This window comes from Puma concolor, chromosome B1 (genome assembly GCF_028749965.1).
Source record: "Puma concolor isolate L17-30 chromosome B1, mPumCon1.1.hap2, whole genome shotgun sequence".
In the NCBI taxonomy this organism is placed as follows: domain Eukaryota; kingdom Metazoa; phylum Chordata; class Mammalia; order Carnivora; family Felidae; genus Puma; species Puma concolor.
In genome coordinates, this window is record NC_141670.1 from 87,507,389 (window position 1) to 87,526,283 (window position 18,895).

General features: G+C 35.9%; 1 protein-coding gene across 1 annotated transcript in view; it reads right to left on the minus strand.

Moving 5' to 3' along the window:
* Positions 1-54: 54 nt before the first annotated feature.
* Positions 55-18,895, minus strand: part of NAA15 (N-alpha-acetyltransferase 15, NatA auxiliary subunit) — an 85,590-nt gene continuing 66,749 nt past the window's right edge. Inside the window, exons 15-20 of the mRNA XM_086704202.1 lie at positions 18,633-18,826; positions 13,692-13,800; positions 11,672-11,770; positions 5,663-5,809; positions 4,191-4,288; positions 55-2,854 (exon numbers count right to left, since the gene is read on the minus strand). Coding sequence (XP_086560328.1) covers positions 2,654-2,854; positions 4,191-4,288; positions 5,663-5,809; positions 11,672-11,770; positions 13,692-13,800; positions 18,633-18,826 — 848 coding nt within the window. The 3' untranslated portion in view covers positions 55-2,653. The remainder of the gene's footprint in view (positions 2,855-4,190; positions 4,289-5,662; positions 5,810-11,671; positions 11,771-13,691; positions 13,801-18,632; positions 18,827-18,895) is intronic.

The window sequence follows — 18,895 nt, forward strand, 5'->3', positions numbered from 1 at the left end:
ACTAACCTGGTCAGATCTTAATTTTTAAATGAGAAATGACAAGAGTAGTAAATATAAAGAAAAACAAAAATAACTTTACTTTCCTATGTTAATACAGGTCAAGGGACCCTTTCTTCTGAAAAGGGTTGTTAACACCAGTTCTCAGCAATAAACATAAGGCACTTGTTTAGAATACAACATCACTGCATTTTTTTCCCACTTGTTTTTCTAACCCTGTTTCCCCCCACAGTATCATTTGGAATTAATAGAGTGAATGAGGCAAATGTGGGATGATCCAGTCGATACTACTCAGAGCAAGACAGTACAGTACAATGTTTCGGGGGTGCTGTCTGGACATAAAACGAACCCTGTCAAGGTCCTCTGACACCAGACAATGTATCCACTATCAAGTAAACCTGAAAGAAAATAAAATATTTATTCAATAGTTCCAGTAAAATTGGGTCGGAGTACAATATACATGTTAGGAATTTTAGCTCCTCACGGGTGGAATCTGCATCAAGAGTTCTGAGTATTTACGAATTTTCATTCTAAGACAGTCTACATCAGTTGAACATTGTCAAGACAAATATATGAACTTCATTTCAATATACAGTAGAGTTGAAACAGAATTCACACATAAACACCCCCTATCGTATGGCTGGTGCCTCCTCCCAACACCTCAGTAGTGGCAGAGGTAGCACTAGTGTTCTTTCCCAACAATGAGAACTTCGGTTGCCACTCATAGGAGAAGTTGAAAAAAAGTTTGTGGTGGTGGTGGGGTTTTTTTTGTTTGTTGTTTGCCATCTGTGAAGATGTTCCTGAGACAGGGCCAGTTAATAAAACGGAACAAAGCACTGGAGTTCGGCTTGTACTTCTCTTTACATCACTAAATCGTTAGACCGGGACGCAGAATGCAGGCCACGTACTATGAAAGGTTGAGTTTAGCACAACTGTTCAATCAGTAGAAGCATCAGGTCTCCTGAAAATTCCCTTTAGAATATATGCCCTAGAAACTAAAAGTACCACAAAAAGATCAATCATATATACAATTGATTCATTTTACTTAATCTTATCTGCTCAGATCTTGCAAACGCAACGAGGATATTGAGCCTGAGGCCAGTTCTCAGTATACAGGTTTATCATCGTAAGGCTCAGTCTCTCCATCAAAATCGCAGTTCTCAGTTTCCTTTCAAATTAGGAAGTTAGGAATTACATTCATAGTACCTGCCACCATCCTCGCCCTCAAGGAAAGGTTCATGCAGGAGCAGCACTACACCTGCATTACGGAGTCCCCTGACACCGGCACTCAGCCCGCAGCGAACACAACCATCTGCGCTCATTTTACAGCACGTTACATTGCCTCTGGCTTGCACCTCTGTTTCCACCTGTGTATTTTCACAGAAGCCCAACACAGATTAGTTGAAATATTCACACAACTGTTTTTCAAAACAATTTATTGCATCATATTTGGTACCTTATGTTTGACAACAAAAAGGAAATTACATCTGTAACTGCAGGAAAAAGAAGCTGGTCTGTTATTGAAAAAAAAAAAATCTTGGGCCCTTTAAAAATTACAAAGTCTTGGGCTTGCCTGAAACAACTGAGCAAGAAATATATTCTTAGAAATGTAGGGCTTCAAGTATTACAAACCTGTGACACTGTGGAAAAATTCCAGAGGTATCTAAACTGCAGCACTTTTTTTCTGCATATCGTGAACAAGGCCTGCTGAGGTTTTTAACTATTAGTCTCTTGATCAGTCATAGAATGGTAGTCAGGAGTTCTGCTCTTTAACTTCAAGCCATGGTAGATTTTCTTTTTTCACTCTTGGGTGAAAAAATTCATGCGTGCTAATTAGTTGGTGCCACATCACAGTGCATTTGGTTCTTGCATTACAGTTTTAACAAGTTTGGCCAAAACAATGCTGAAAGGTTTGCATTGCTATTTTAGTTCTTCAAGTTTTAGTTAAAATTGAGATTGTTCCAACTGGTTCCTTCAGTTAAAAACTGTGGTACAAGAACACCAAACTGATCATGTACAGTGAATTTTGGAAACACAACAAGCATATTGAACACCCTCTAGGTTTCTTAGAAATTCTGCTTGGTATCTATATGTCCCAGCTTCTACAACATCAAGCATCTGTTGTAGGTTTCTCTGTAAATAGTGATTCACATTGCATACTTCCTATGGTCAGAATCAACCCCGTAACAAAATCAGTCAGATGCTAAAGCCCCAACAACTCTTTGTGCTCAGTGAAAGAATCCAGTGCTAAAACAGCATTTATGCTGTCTGAGATATAGTAAAATCTCACAAGACAAATTTTAAAGTAATATTTCTGCCACACACCTGCTTTGTTAGCTGTAACAGCCTCCAGATTTTATATAAATTAGTTAAAAAACATGGGTGGGTAGGTAGGAATAGAATAAGGTATCTTTTTTTTTAATCCCTCAATTTTAGCAGCTTTTAATTTTTTAAGAAACTGAACCTATATCCTGTAATACGTTAGATATTTTATATATACTTTTTCAGCAGGATAAAAAACGTAAAACACTATTTGAAGGCAAGAACATTTACTCTTCTCATTCTGTGTAAGTTAGAGCAATGCAGCAGGTGCGTGACAAAAATATTATACACTAGATATGGTCCAAAGTCATTCCATTTGCTTGTTTAATGATGTTCAGATTTCATTGGCCAGTTCTTCAGTTTCTGCAGAACTATCTCCATTAACTGTGATCTTCATATCCTCTTCATATCCAGGAGGCATGAAAGCCAAAGCATAAGGGAAAAGCTTATGACAATTTGCTCTATAAACTTCAGCAGCTTCTTTACAGTCTCCTAGGCTACCATCACACAAGGCTTCTAATACCTCCATACATGTCTAAAGAAAGAGAAAAGGTAATATTATAACTTGTCCAAAAACAAAGTTTTTTACTGTGAATTTATTAGACATTTCATTATCAACACATTTTCTAAGCAAAAGGCAAATGTACATATTGAAGACACAGAAAGCATTCTATCCCCGCATATTCAATCCCTAAGAAATAGTTTCTTCAGAATCGTAGGGCTTATACAAAGGATGAATTTATAAACAGGGCCAGGACTAATGTGGGGCAAGCAAGATATGCAGCGGCTACATTTAAAGACACACTCACTCTCAGCAAGTGCTTGACCCCAGGTGGCAACTTTGCCTCAACCCAGGCAGGCTCTGTGTATAAATGTCAACTTTTCCACGCTAATGTCAGGTATTGAACTTAAGCTCTTTAGTTTTTTTTTTTTTTTTTCTTTAAGAGGCTTAGAGACAGCTGGTGGTATCAAACATTGCTTTTTAGCTCTGTATTAATTAAAGGTTTGTCCACTGAGAGGAAAGGGAGGGTCTCAAACCAAAGGGCATATATGCAAGAAAAATCTGTTCATGAAAATTGGTAACTGTTTGAACCAAACCCCTTGGTAGATATTCTTAGATTTTAAAATGATGCATGTTAATTTACATTCCTCATGTTTTCTTTATCTTTTCACTTGGAAAACATGTAGTTTGCAGATATATAGTATCCAACAAACTTTGCCAGTCTAGAAATTTTATAATCTAAATGATGTATTAATTAGCAATCAATAAGTCAAATGTTTCTTTCTTAAAAGTGTTCCTTCATTTGCTATTAAAGGACTATATCAAATGCTTTATCTGGCCAATTATCATAGGAAGTAGCGCTATGTCCTTTGTTTTTAGGCTAAACTAAAATCAGTATCTTGCAAAACATATCCATGTATCTTTTATATTTCAAGGTACATTACAAGCTATAAAATGAGTGTTTTGATTTGATCCCTGGTATGTACATCTTAAATATGTCAGAATCTTCACTGAGACTACTGCTTGGTCAGAAATGTAAAGACAGGAATGAACCAAAATCTAAAATTAACTATGGAATATATATATATATATATATAAAATTTTACTAAAACAGATTCCTAGAAGAAGTATTTTAAATAAAGATGTGGAACTAGTTCTTGAAGGCCAAGTAGCCTACTGTGCTTGTGCACACACAGACAATCCTAAATAAATTTAAGATAGGGTTAGTTTCTGATGCGGATTCATAATGGCTTGGTGAATAATATGCATAATTAACAAAAAAACAATTATTTGGTAAACGTATTCTCTTTGTGAAAAGAGAAACAGAAAGTGGTGAGGTATTCTTCAGAGAGATTATGAAAAACTTTACCTGGAGATTTCTGTTAGTGAGGGATTCATCAAGTGTTGTTGCCAACTCTATAGCTCGCTTCTGACTAGAAGGATCTAAATAATATACCATTTTGGCAGCTAAATGAGAAGGAAAAAAGAAAATTTTTTTTATTTTAAAGTACAACCAGCATCTTATCCTCTATTCATTCAAATATCAAATATAACATATATGTGCACACAGAGTGTGGCACTTTATTAGAAAAGTGGGAAAAGCCATTTGAAATAAACCAAAAAAATCATGAGAGGATAGATAAGAAATAGCTTAACTGTCTAAACTAGGAGAATGATTAAGGTAAAAAACTATGAAGAAATACAAATATTCTAATGATAGTTGTTTTTGTGTAGTGGGACATGGATTTTTCCTCTTTCTAAACTGAACAGGGGTGCCTAGGTGGCTCAGTTGTTTGAGTGTCCCACTTTTTTTTTTTTTTTTTTTTGAGAGAGAGACAGAGCAATAATGTGGGAGAGGCAGAGAGATAGGGAGCCTGAAGCAGGCTCCAGGCTCTGAGCTGTCAGCACAGAGTCTGACATGGGGCTTGAACCCACAGACAGCGAGATCATGACCTGAGCCAAAGTTGGACACTTAAGTGACTGAGCCACCCAGGTGCCCCAAGTGTCCCACTTTTGATTTCGGCTCAGGTCATGATCCCAGAGTTGTGGGATTGAGCCTTGTGTTGGGCTCTGCACTAAGCCTGGAGACTCAGGATTCTCTTGCTCTCTCTCCCTCTGCCCCTCTCCTCACTTGCACTCTCTCGAAACAAACAAACAAACCCCATAATGTGGGGCTGTGGGGAATACTCCATTTAATGTGTGTAGGAGTGGGGGGTCTGGGGGGTTGGGGGTGTGGGAACATGGGAGGAGAGAGATACTCAAACTTGATGGCATGAGCCAAAAATCTGAATTCAGAATTCTACAAAGGCATACAAAGCTGCTGGCCTTCTTAGCCAGGTATTCTAAAAGCATCCTACTAAAGCACTACCCATACGATCCCATCAAGTCCAGATTTTGGACTGCTAGCACAGACCTTTGCCTATGAAATGATTTTAGGTGTTTTGCACTGTTCAATTTAATATCTTACAAGCATGAAAAATAGAAGCTGATGGTCACATCCAAGTGAATCTTAAGAGCATGTTGAAGGAGGAGAAAGAAAAAACAAAGAAAGCCCCTCCTTCCTTATATGTAATATGTAGTTAAATGAAGTTATATTGCTTCTTTGTAAAAAGCCTATGCTGAACCAGAAGAAACTACTGACCTTGATCCACAGTAATAATTTTAAGAAATTTAAAAATTTATAGGAAGCATATTTAAGCTGCCTGTGTTCTTACGATTAAAATGTGACATACACACAATGCCTCTTCCATGTGAGAAATGTGTAACCTTGTCATGAATCCATTAAAATAAAAACTAAAATTATTTTAGAAGGCTAAGATAAAAAGAAAATGAAGTGATTACCTGATAATCTGTGTGGCAATGAATCAGAATTCCTTTTCAGAAAAGTTTCATTAAAATTCTTTGGATTTGTTGCTCCAAAAAGACGATTCATTTCTTGTTTTAATACTGTCCTAACTGTATCAGGTAAATCTTTACTTTCACACACTGCTGAACAAATTAAAAATAAAATTCTATTAGCAGTCAGATACTCTGATATGATTTGCAGAAGTAAAGAAATTACTTGATGAGGCCAATGAAACAAAGCAATTACATGTAAAGATTAAATGAACCTACTTATAATTCAACATGTAAAGAGCTTACCATATAAATGTAAAAAAATGTGTATCAGGAAAATAATTTTTCTAACAGCATTCAAAGACAAATTTCACTGATAAATGATTCATTTCCAGAAAAACAAAACAAAACAAAACAAAATGCAAAACAAATAACAAAAGATGTAGTTCCATAGTCTTCTAAGCTCTTAGGGGCTGGCCCCCTCAACTTTAAAACAAATTTATAAAGTAGGGCTCTGATGGCACCCACCTGATAAATAATGTCACAGCAATTATGCAGTGCGGAAGACAAGAGGATTTTCTTCACCTTCTCCATATTCTATACCCAAGTAAGGCATTACAAAATTTATTAATTTTAAAAGAAAACATGACGACTTCATTGACCTTTATTTGCAAGGGCTACATAAATTTAGTTATCACTATATAATAAATTCCAAAGGACCACCAAAGTATTTTCCTATAATGAATACACTCTGATAATCATATTCCCAGGCCTTGGGATTCAGAGATGGAAAAGCTGAACCCCTAACCTCTCTGACTGAATGTTAGTATGCTTTTTTTCATTACTATTTTGGTATAGACAGACAGTTTGAAGCTTTGAGCCAGAAAGACCTGGGTATGGATCTAGGCTTGAACAAGTCACAACCTCTCTGAACTTATTTCTTGATCCGTAAAACTGAGGAGCTATCTAACCTAAAAGGATCACAGTAAGGAAAAGTTACATTTTTAAAAAAAAATTGTTTTAACGTTTATTTATTATTGAGAGACAGACAGACACAGAGCGTGAGCAGGGGAGGGGCAGACACAGAATCCGAAGCAGGCTCCAGGCTCTCAGCTGTCAGCACAGAGCACGACGCGGGGCTAGAACTCACAAATCGCAAGATCATGACCTGAGCCGAAGTCTGTCACCTAACCAACTGAGCCACCCAGGTGCCCCAGAAAAGTTACATTTTTTAAAGTTAATTATATAATAGCTAAATATATAATTCAATAAAGTGCAGTTATTATTTTTGTTATAGATTGAAAATATATTTTCCTCATGGTTAGGAACTATGGTCGTCGCTTAAAATGTGGACAACAACCATTTGTACTGCTGAATATGTATCCTATATACATAAATTACTATGTGAAGTAAAAGTTTCATGGAATACTAACCTTAATTTTGTGCCATGCATTCTGGTATTTTCTACTCTATTCTTTTTTTTTTTAAGAGTGAGAGAGAGAGAGCGTTGAGTGGGCGGGGGAAAGGGGCAGAGGGGGAGAGGGAGGGAGGGAGGGAAGGGGGGGAGAGAGAGAGAGAGAGAGAGAGAGAGAGAGAGAGAGAGAGAGAGAGAAAGAGAGGGAGGGAGGGAGGGAGAATCTCAGGCAGGCTGCACCCTCAGTGCAGAGCCCAACTGGGGGCTTGATCCCAAGACCCTGGGATCATGATCTGAGCTGAAATCAAAAGTCCAACACTCAACCAACTGAGCCACCCAGGTGCCCCTCTGCTCTATAGTATATTTCTATATTAGGTTTTCAAATGGTAGTAATGGCCCACTTATTGTCTAATGGATCACTACTACACCAAGTTTAAACATACTGAATTCTTGAGTGGTTAACATCTCTGAAATATTCTACACATAATTAGTAACTGAATAATTGATCGATGTGTCCTTTGTTAGTTAAATAGCATTTCTTCTATCATTCTATTGAATTGGGTGGTTCGAATAAATGAGTTATTAAGGAATTTTGCTTAATCTCCATTATGGCTGTACTTGTAACTTGATTTTGGCAACTTATCAACAGATTTCAAGGAGCGCGGGAGTGCAAACAAAGAAAAATTGGTAAAACAGATTATAGCCAATCACAATGACTATTATATCAAAAAAACACAGGTCTTCTAAAAAAATGTTATATCCATGGGCCTTACTGGTTTGAATGAAGTGCTTTCGGGACACTATATGCAGATGGGAAAGTAACTGTATAGTTACATTATAGTTGGTTGTAAGTGGACGCTATGCTTTTCATGTTTTTTATTACCTTCATTAATTTGTTTTCCTCAGATTAAAATAATCCCCCAGAAAAATCGAAACTGCTTTAAGAAAAAAAAAAAAAAAGCCCACACAATTAAAAACAAATATATAATTCAGGATGTATAAAGAAGAAATATTTATATAACTCCGAACTTCCATTAATAGCTATTTCCAAAAACATTTCCTCCCCAAGTCACAAAATGTTTGAGGCTGATTGTTAGCTCCCCTACACTATGTAGATTGGCACTCTAATTTCCAGGAAGATACTAATTTAAAAAAAAAAAATTCAACTGCAGTAAGACTCAGAAAGTTGTATGAATTCTGTGTAATGCAATATTACCTACGTCTTTCAGGAAAGGGGCAACCTCATGCATCACAGGTCTACTACGTAAGCTTTTATTACTAAAGATTAGTAGGGGATGAACCAATCTAAAAGTCCTTTGAAAGTGACTAAAATGAACAAAAAAATATTGAGGTCTCAGGAAAATAAAACATCTGAGACTACTGAATTAGCTTCCTTGTTACCTTATGATACAACAGTAAGTCTTGTGAATCAAGGAAAAATAATAATTGAGGGAAGGGGAATAAAACTTTTTATGAGAGGCTTCTGAATCCTCTGACATCCTAAAATTAAAATAATGTTTGGTTCATGCTCTGAGCTTATTAGCAGACTGGATTAATCTAGTAATTGTCAATGGTTAAAAGTCACATTGAAAAAGGGGTAGATTCTTAGCCAAAAGAATTTCTCTGGGTTCCTATGCTAGCTCCCTGTTTTGTTAATAATTTGGGTAGAAAATGCTCATATTCTGTGCAAGATAATGACTACTCACTACTAGGCTCTAAAGCACAACCTACTAAGTGATTACCATTCAAAAGGGTAAACTAGGTTACATAAGAGGATCAACAAAGCTTTTAGGGGAGAAATACATAAGCACAGAAGAAAAATAATTTGCAGATAAAAGGAAGAAATGGGTTTGTACAAATGAGAGAAGAAAAGATGTAAGATTCACTGTAGATCAAGGTGACCAAACAGTGATTTTTTTTAAAAGTATGTAAGGGAATAATAAACAACTGAATCCCTAAACTCCTTTTACTTAGTACCAAGCAGAAATGTAGTTTAAATTGCTTTAAGTCCTACAACTTTAAGAAAAAGTGAAAAACTTGAAAAGGGCACATACCAGATCATCCTCATAATTAAAAAGGGGAGAGGAAGATTGACGTATATGGTAAATTAATTTAGGCAGCAGATACTAATTACACTGGTAGTATAACAACATTCTGAAGATTTGGAAGGGTATTCATAACCAGGCTAAAATGAATATTTACTTAGAGAAGTTTCTACAAAAAATAGGTGTCAAGGCACCGTTTTTTTCCCATATTCCCCAAGAAGGTGTTGTAAGGGTTTCTTTGTAAAGAAGCAGTTAGTAAAATATAACTTGACATGGCAAATGTGTTCTTGAAAAATTACTTCAAAGTTAAATCTTATTTTAAAACTACCAAAGCTATCAGTTTTATTAAAGGAAACTTGTGGGGTATATCAAAGATGCCCCTACTCTGGGTGTCTGTGGTTGCACAAATACTTTTACATACTACACAACTGTACCCAAATTCTTGAAGGCCTTTTAAAGACAGTGCATCTTTATCACTCCAAATTATCACTGCTTTAATGCCTAAATTTAGTCAAAATAAGGATTACTTTGTTACTCTTCCAGACAATGTCTAGAAGCTACGGATACAGCTCACAGCTAACTAAATAATTCTAACTCTTACATCAGGACCATTCTGCCTTTCTTTGTTCTTCTGAAGCATTTTTGTTCCTAATATAACTGTTCTAAGACAACAGTCATATGTTCATCAATCCACATACTTACTATAAGCAAATACATTTAAATATCCCACTTTTAATTCATATTTCAGAGGGAAGTCTCCAAATCCATAAGACTTCTATATATTATTTTACTACTACCTTTTAGGAAAGAGTTGATTATACAAGAACAAAGTGTTCATGTTAATTTTGAGAACAATTTAAGTGCACTCCATCCTAAGCAGGAATGGATTTAAGACCATTATTCCTGGCCTTAATTTTTGGACTCATGACTTCAAACAAATTTTAATATGAAAACACTAGAAAGAAATTTCTCTATTTTCTCTAAGAATAGCAATTCCTTCTTCTATTTTATGAGGTGGTTATGTTATTTTTTACTTTCAGAATTAAAAACACTAAAAAACAGTTCAGTGTCTATAACAGGAATCATTTTTTTTTGACAGGCATAAATATACTTTCAATAAGGATTTACTTTTTCTTAGAAGTCAAAACAAGGTTTGTTTGTGTTTTTATTTTTTTAATGTTTATTAATTTTTGAGAGGGAGAGAGACAGAGAACGAGCAGAGGAGGGGCAGAGAAAGAGGGAGAGACAGAATCCGAAGCAGGCTCCAGGCTCTGAGCTGTCAGCAGAGTCTGACGTGTGGCTCAAACCCACGGACCACAAGATTATGACCTGAGCCAAAGTTGGACTCTTAACTGACTGAGGCACCCAGGCACCCCCAAAACAACTTTCTTCATCGGGAGGACAATTAAATATTTTTCAAAAGACTGACTGGGGGGCGCCTGGGTGGTGCAGTCGGTTAAGCGTCCGACTTCAGCCAGGTCACGATCTCGCGGTCCGTGAGTTCGAGCCCCGCGTCGGGCTCTGGGCTGATGGCTCAGAGCCTGGAGCCTGTTTCTGATTCTGTGTCTCCCTCTCTCTCTGCCCCTCCCCCGTTCATGCTCTGTCTCTCTCTGTCCCCAAAAAATAAATAAACGTTAAAAAAAATTAAAAAAAAAAAAAAAAAAAAAGACTGACTGGGATGCCTGGTTTAATCTCATTATTTCCAGGTATGTATGGATTCATATGTGGCTGAGTATTTAGCAATGAGACAGGTAACTTAATAGAACTTAATAGTATTTGCAGACTGTTCTATTAAAAATTCAATTTCCCTTCTCTATTCACTTAAAAATCAAACCACCACCACCACTTGACTACAGGAGTACTTTACTCTAAATTTCAAGCTCTTGTGGTAGTAGAAAGAACAATATGAAAACCTGAGCTCTCATCCCTGCTTCATTACTAATTATTTATGTTACCTTGAATAAGTCATTTAATCTTTTAGGGTCCCATATTTCTCAACTATTATTAAAATGAAAAACAATTAGCATAACATTCTACCTTTTACTCTCTAAAATTCTATAGTTCTACTTTATGTTAGAAGTAGTATATGGATCTTATTGTGAAAATATCTGAAAAGTACAATGATTGTCTTAAAGTTCTTTTAAACCTGTATTTATTAACAAAAATTTTATGACAAAGAATTCTGAAGACAGATAAATAAGGAGACAGCTAGTCAATTTCAAAGAGATTCTTCAATTTTAGAACAATTTACTAAAAGCTTTACATAACGAATATGATTCACAATTTCAACTTACGTGTTAACTTTTTAGAAACAGAAACAAAGGTGATTCTCAAATATTTGGACTAAACAATTCTATTATCAAAATCAAGTAACATTTCTAGCCTTAAAATAAATACCTTCATCACAAAGAAAAGAACCCTGCTTTTCCCCTTAGCTAATTTAATACCCAACAGCTTTAAAATGATTAAGTTTATGACAAGCTTATATAGATCACTTATACAGTCACTATCAACTACTATAACCAAATACTTAAGTAATGGAAAACAAAAACATACCAGTACTAAAGAGTCGAATCATACACTCATGAAGCCAGGGATGACTAGAATCAATAGCAAATGCCCTCTTTACTGATTGTAGCATCAAAAGAAATTTTTCTATAAAAAGAAAAAGTAAAATATATTTTGATCATTTGATAAAATAAGATGCCCTCCTTTGGAAGATTAAGATCTTGCAAATAGAGAAACTAATTTAGAGACAATCACATTTGAACTGCAACGTAAGTGAAGCAAATGATTTCCTCAGATTAGCAACATTAGCTAATGATTTCCACACAATAATCTTTTAAGAAAAAGGTTTTATGAAGTACAAAAAAAATTAGACACATTCAATATTTGAACTAATGCCACAGGAACAAAATTTGAAGCCATTTCACTTCTTAACCTCCTTTAATCAGAATAAAGGGATCTTTTGCACTACTTATAAATCTTGATTGTTTATACTTGAATCTCCTTTCTTGGGTTTTGTGACATGTGAAATGGTTTCCCTCCTATCTGACTGTCCTCTCCTATCAATCCTTGGCTCCTGTTTCTCCTCAAAAAGTACAGTATTTACCAAGGTTATTATTTTCAGTGATTTCTAAGCTCTCTCTATACTATCCCCATACTCACACCCCCATGTTTCCCCAGCTTTAGTAGTGTTTCCACCTGTTCCATGGAAATTTCACCTGAATACTTACTGAACTTCCAAGTCTCATCTATAACTACCTCCTCTTTGTTACGACTTCCCTAATTTGGTACCGTTCTCCAAATAACAAAATTGAAACCTCCAGGCTCCTGACATTTTTCTCTTACCCAACACTCAAAAAGCTAAAAACACTGCCATACCCTTTACTACCCATTTCACACAACAATGAAATCCAACAGCTGAAGAGCCCTTCAGAGGTCTTTAGAACACAACCAAGAAGCCAACTGAATGGAATTTAGATTCCCCTTCCTCACTTCAAGCAGAACAACTTTTTTATACTTCGGTATTCCATTTAAGAATATTTGTTAAAAAGGAAGTTATAATTAACTGTTCTTTAAAAGTTTCTAAATTACTCGACTATTTACTAAAGTTTATTTTCTAAATTTTGGAAAACAGAATTATAACAAAACACTGTAATCACTCAATCCATCAAGAGACCTTCTGTTATTTTTTTTATCTATTTCTTCCTGGCCTTTTTTCTATATTACATATTCATGTAAATATCTTACTAAAAATTAAAATCAAACTACAGCTTTTTGTTCTATTTTCAAGCAATGCTATATGAGAACCTTTCCCCATTATTAATTACCTTTGATAAACAAGATTTTTAAATGGAAACTCTATAGGGGCACCATTTTCCATCTCTTTAAGTAGAACGTAAGTTACACTGCTTGGAACAACAACCTTCTTTCAGAGCTTATTAACCAAGTTCTGTTCCCTTCCCTTAATGATATACTTAGTTTTTTTTCAATGAACCACTTGGATTACAGCAATTCAATTCCACAAAATCAGTATCTATATGTAGTTGAGTCATTCTAAACAAGACAACCAAGACCCTTCATTTATTTTCTATCTGGTTTGGGCAATACAGAAACCTCTACATTATTTACACATACTTGTGTTTTCTTAAAGCATCCTCTTCCTTTCTATCCAGCTCTTCTTTTAGAAATGATTCATCCTTCAAGATACACCTTAAGTGCCACATCTTGTAACAATAGCTAATAAAAACCAACATTTATTCAATGCTTACTGTGTATCAGGCACTAATCTAAGCTTTATGTCATTAACTTTATTCACACAAGTACACGGCAATTACTACATATGACCTTAATCCTAGTTATGGATGTTCATCTATTGTTGATTTTAATGTCCTAGAAGAGATAATAGTATCATTATACCTCCCCACAACATCTTGCACATGTAGCACGCATTTCTGTGAGGAAGCTGCATTGGCAAAAAATCCTACACTGGTAAAGCTACTGGACTTGGGTGACTATATCTAAGAAATACAGTGATCAATTTTATCAGGGCCACTATCCCCTAATTGCCTACCTTTCCTAAAGTAAATCTCAAAGGCAAAAAGATGTGTTTCTATCTTGTTCTTCACCAAGTTCTTCAACGGTGTTAAAAATTTAATAGCTTCTTCCAATGGAGTTTCAACCTAACAAAAATAAAAGATATTATACAAATGGAAGCAAGATGGAGGGGTATGATGTTATTCTCTCCATTAAAAACACTTTCTGGTTTTTTATTGTTGTTGTTGTTTTGGTAAAAACCACTTACCCATTACCCAGAAATACTGTCATATTTTAACCTCCCACAGTCTAAAGGTAGGGGATTTTGAACTCTAGAACTCCTCGCTGGTTTTTAACCACAGATATTACATTATCTCTAAATAGAAACTATCCAACAAGTAAAGATAAAGATAAAACAGAACCAGGGAAAGAAAGACAGTGAGATAAACAAGTAAGGTAATTGGGGTGGGGTTGGGGGGATGGGAACCAAGGAGAGATGTTAAATAGGATGAAGAGGGGTAAGAATGAGAGGTGGAGAATATTACAGAATGAGTCAACGTTCTTTTTGAACTCAAACTGAAGTACAATCAAGTTATTAAAAAAAAAAGATTCCATCTTGCATTGTTCTAATAATATAAATTCTATAGAATTCATATTTATTCTAATGCCATGCTAATGGTGAGATGGCATGTGAAAATATTTATACTTATAGAACTCTGTCTCTACCACCCTTTAGTAATTATATAAATGTCATATTAATTACATACTTGTAATCATTACTGGGCAGGTATAATGTTTACTACATAATTGTGCTATTGTTACACTTCTAGACTGAGTATTTATCTTTTTTAAATTTTTTTTTTTCAACGTTTATTTATTTTTGGGACAGAGAGAGACAGAGCATGAACGGGGGAGGGGCAGAGAGAGAGGGAGACACAGAATCGGAAACAGGCTCCAGGCTCTGAGCCATCAGCCCAGAGCCTGACGCGGGGCTCGAACTCACGGACCGCGAGATCGTGACCTGGCTGAAGTCAGACGCTTAACCGACTGCGCCACCCAGGCGCCCCTAGACTATTTAGACAAGAGTCTTCTCTGTAGACTGAGGTGTGGGTGGGGAACAATACCACATTTATCAGAAAGGCACTGAATATCTGTGCCTGTTCGTCTTGTCTCATGACAGAGGCAGTGACAATTTATCCTTGATGGAATCTGGATTTGCCATACCTAACATGCCTCTTCTAATTTGGTAACTGTGTTTCACCAACACAGTTTCTGGCTAAGGAAACGATTTCACAGTATTAAAAAGGAAAAAAAAGTTGAACAAGAAATTGATGTCTATGAGATTTGCTGTATACTACTAGCATGTAAAGCAGCTGGCATTATTCTGAAAGATATGTGCTCTGAACAAGAAATCAATATATGGCACTGTCACTCTAATAGCTGTAGATACCAAGAGACAGAGGGGGAAAGAGGGGCCCTCAGAAGTATGCCTTTCTCACACATTTTTAATATTTTGCTTATCTTATTCCCATGATTCTATGTCCTATTGAGTTGGAATTTGTGATATACAGGGAAGAAATGTCTACCAAGGAAGGTAAAAAACTGGAAACTGAAATTGTAATGGAGCTGTATCAAGCCTAAAATGAAGACTGCTGTACTGATCAGGGTAATTTATCACCAGGGAGATATGGCTGCTGTTAACAAAATGGATACAAGGAATATAGGGCAGCTGAGTCATACAAACATTATACTTACTGAAATCAAGTTTTTGAACTTGGAAAAAGAAAAGGGAAATTCTGCCTGCATTTCTAGTAAGTGAGAATACATGCCTCCACAGGAGATCTGGATCTGAAATTTCTACATGTTTCCTTGTGCCTTACTTGCATAGGAAGATTTTGTTAGGCTAAATCTGAGTGCTTAAACATATGTCCATAACCACAATAAAGCTAACTACATTCTACATTCATACATACAAAATGAAGTATAGGGTTATATACACAAAAGCCTATCAACAGGGATGAATTCTAAAATCAGTGCTTAAGATCAGGAGAAAAAAAAAAATCAACAGAACTACCCTTGAAAATTCCTAAAGTTGTAAAGACATATATATATATATCATTAATTTGCACTGTATGTATGAAAACCATATATTAGGTACCAAAATCCTAATCCCTGTAGCAAAATGTTCTCACTAGGAGAAGATGCACACAGAAACTGACAGGGACTAAACAAATGGTAGTTATACTTCTATCATACTTAGTTAGGGTTCTATGTTCACTGAGTGGAATACTGGATGAAATTGCTAGAATTGTGCATACTCATTTGTTTCTCAAAAAAAAATTACATCCAGTACCTGCTCTGGCAGCACATATATTAAAAAAACTATAACGAGTCATGAAGATTTGAATTTACTTAAGTTAAAGAAATGTACACTGGGAATGCATTGTGTTGATGGGCAATATAAGAGATCTGTAAGGGTGGTTTGATCACATGCAATTTTTAAATTTATAAACTGATGTGAAGTCTAATCCACGTTACACTACGTTATATAGGAGTACGTCTCCCTATGCTCCCAGCATAGCAACAAAAAGCTTGAAACTATTATACCTTATACAGCCAGAATATTAAGGACACACTGATAAAGAACATGTGTGTATACAGAAGGAAAAAATAGTCCGGCTGAGGTAAGTACTGACTGAAGGTGAGGAGGGACACAAGATGGGTGGCACATGAGGGAACTCAAAAATAACAATTTATTGCCTCATGATACACTGGAGAAACTTCAGGTTTATACTCAGTTAACTAAATATTAAACTCACTAACTAAACCTTTTCCTATTTTCCTTTTTTCCTTACCTGGAATTACCGCTAACTTAACGATGCTTCTACTTCATATTATATATATAAAATCCTGAATGACACTAAATATACCACTTATCACATGAAGAATATAAAATATAGGATCACAAAAAATCACAATCTATAGACTGTAGATCCACACTTGGCAGGCAGCATTTAAAAGAGCCTACAATGCCATACCTTATTATGATGGCTTGGTATAATCTGGTGCTGCCACCACACTGGGGATATACGTAAGTGTGGATGCTATTAGAAGGGGGCATCCTGGCAGCAGTTATCCTAGGAAGAGAAGGGTGTTATGTGCCCAACAAGCAAGAGAAGTATATATTAAACAGCACCCCAGATCAGGGTGCCTTCCACTGGGCTCCTTCCAAATAAAGCACTTTCTGTAGGAATTATTTTCTTCTGAGACTCTACAACCCTATATAGGTATTAATAATTAGACTATAACTTGACATCTGGTCCAAAAGCAGCCATGATAAGCTAGACACAAGAAAAACTCAAGTCAAAAATAAAAGGAAAACCCAGTAAGGAGGCCTGGTATGCTAGCATAAGAATTCTGCTCTGTGGGATTACCCTTTATTAGACAAGGACTAAACAAGCCAGACTGATCCTCTCTTTAAAAAGTATAATGTGAGATATGAAGTGTTACAAAGAAAAAAGTCATTAAGGAAAGTCAAGGGAAAGAATGGTGCTGGCAGACAAGTTAGTGGTGGTAGTAATAAAGAAAGCTGAGGTATAAAGATGGAGCGCCCTTAAAGTTGATATTATCCCTGAATAACTGCAATTCTCCATGAGGCCTAAAAGGTCCATTTTCTGTGCTTCCTCCCTATTCTGCATATTTTTCCAATAAGCACCCAACAATAAAAAGTAGTATCTTTGTTCCTAAAATAGTTACACAATTATTTGTGAAAAGATGTCAATATATCCTTTGAAATCCAAGCCAGATTTCTCTATGGTTCTTAAATAGCAACACTGCTATGAGATATTACTGTCCATCTGCTCTGGTATAATCCTAAAACTATTTTCCAACTCTATTTACTAAGTATTATAATTTTTCTTCATTATAGAGCAGTTGATTTTGGTTTTTTAGTTACTAGCGAGGCTAATACTGAACTCTAGGGCAATGTGCTCACTATATTTACTGCTTTCACATAATAAATTATGCAATTATTTTCACATGGAGTAGGTGAATGTCAAGAGCCAGGAGTACACAGGTACGTTACTAATCAAAATGGTTTGTGTGACAGTGAATACCTTGGTTTCAGCTTAATGATTAAAAATGGCACATGTGGGGGCGCCTGGGTGGCGCAGTCGGTTAAGCGTCCGACTTCAGCCAGGTCACGATCTCGCGGTCCGTGGGTTCGAGCCCCGCGTCGGGCTCTGGGCTGATGGCTCAGAGCCTGGAGCCTGTTTCCGATTCTGTGTCTCCCTCTCTCTCTGCCCCTCCCCCGTTCATGCCCTGTCTCTCTCTGTCCCAAAAAATAAATAAACGTTGGAAAAAAAAAAAAAAATTTAAAAAATGTCACATGTGATTTTGGCCTGGGGGAAAATATTTAGGGACTTTAAAGACATTAGATTCGAAAAGCAAAATTAATAAATAAGGACTGTAAACTGACACATGGATGAGAAATATACATATACACTCACTTTTTAACAAGCTCAATTTGGTCTCTAGATATAAAAAGTTGCATGTTACCACTTGTAACAGATGCTACATTCTTTACACATATAGTTCCTTTCTTTAATCCTAACATCTCTGCCTAGTAGGGATTTTTACTAGTCCCATTTTATAGATGAGAAAATCATCAGAGAGGTTAGACAAAGTGTCCAAACACACAATGAAGTGTACATGCTGATACGTGGACCCAGATCAGAATGACTCAAAAGCCAAAACTTTCCACTATACCATACTAGATTACTCTGGATCATGATCATTACTACAAGTTTTAAATGTGAAGTATGATCAGAGAGAGAGAGAGAGAGAGAGAGAGAGAGAGAGAGGAGACTAAAAATTAAAAATTTTCACTCAATAATCAAATTGGTTGAATAAGACCATATTAAATGATAATAGCTGTCATGAAATTTCACTAAATTGTGCTAAACCCTTTATTAAGTACCTTGGCCAGTTTCTCAGGGATAAGTTCTTCTTTGGGACCTCCAATTTCTTCATCATCATCATCCTTTTTCTTTTTCTGATTTCTCTGCTGCTTTTCTTTTTCTGCATTTTTTTTCTCTTCTTCTATCTGGGCTTTCTTTTGAGCTCTTCTTTGTTTATTACGTAGCTTCTTTAGCTCTTTGTCAGACATGTTTGCTGTAGGCAATAAGTGTTAATTAATTAAAAGCATATAAATCAGGTTAGTAATGATCAATCACTAATTTA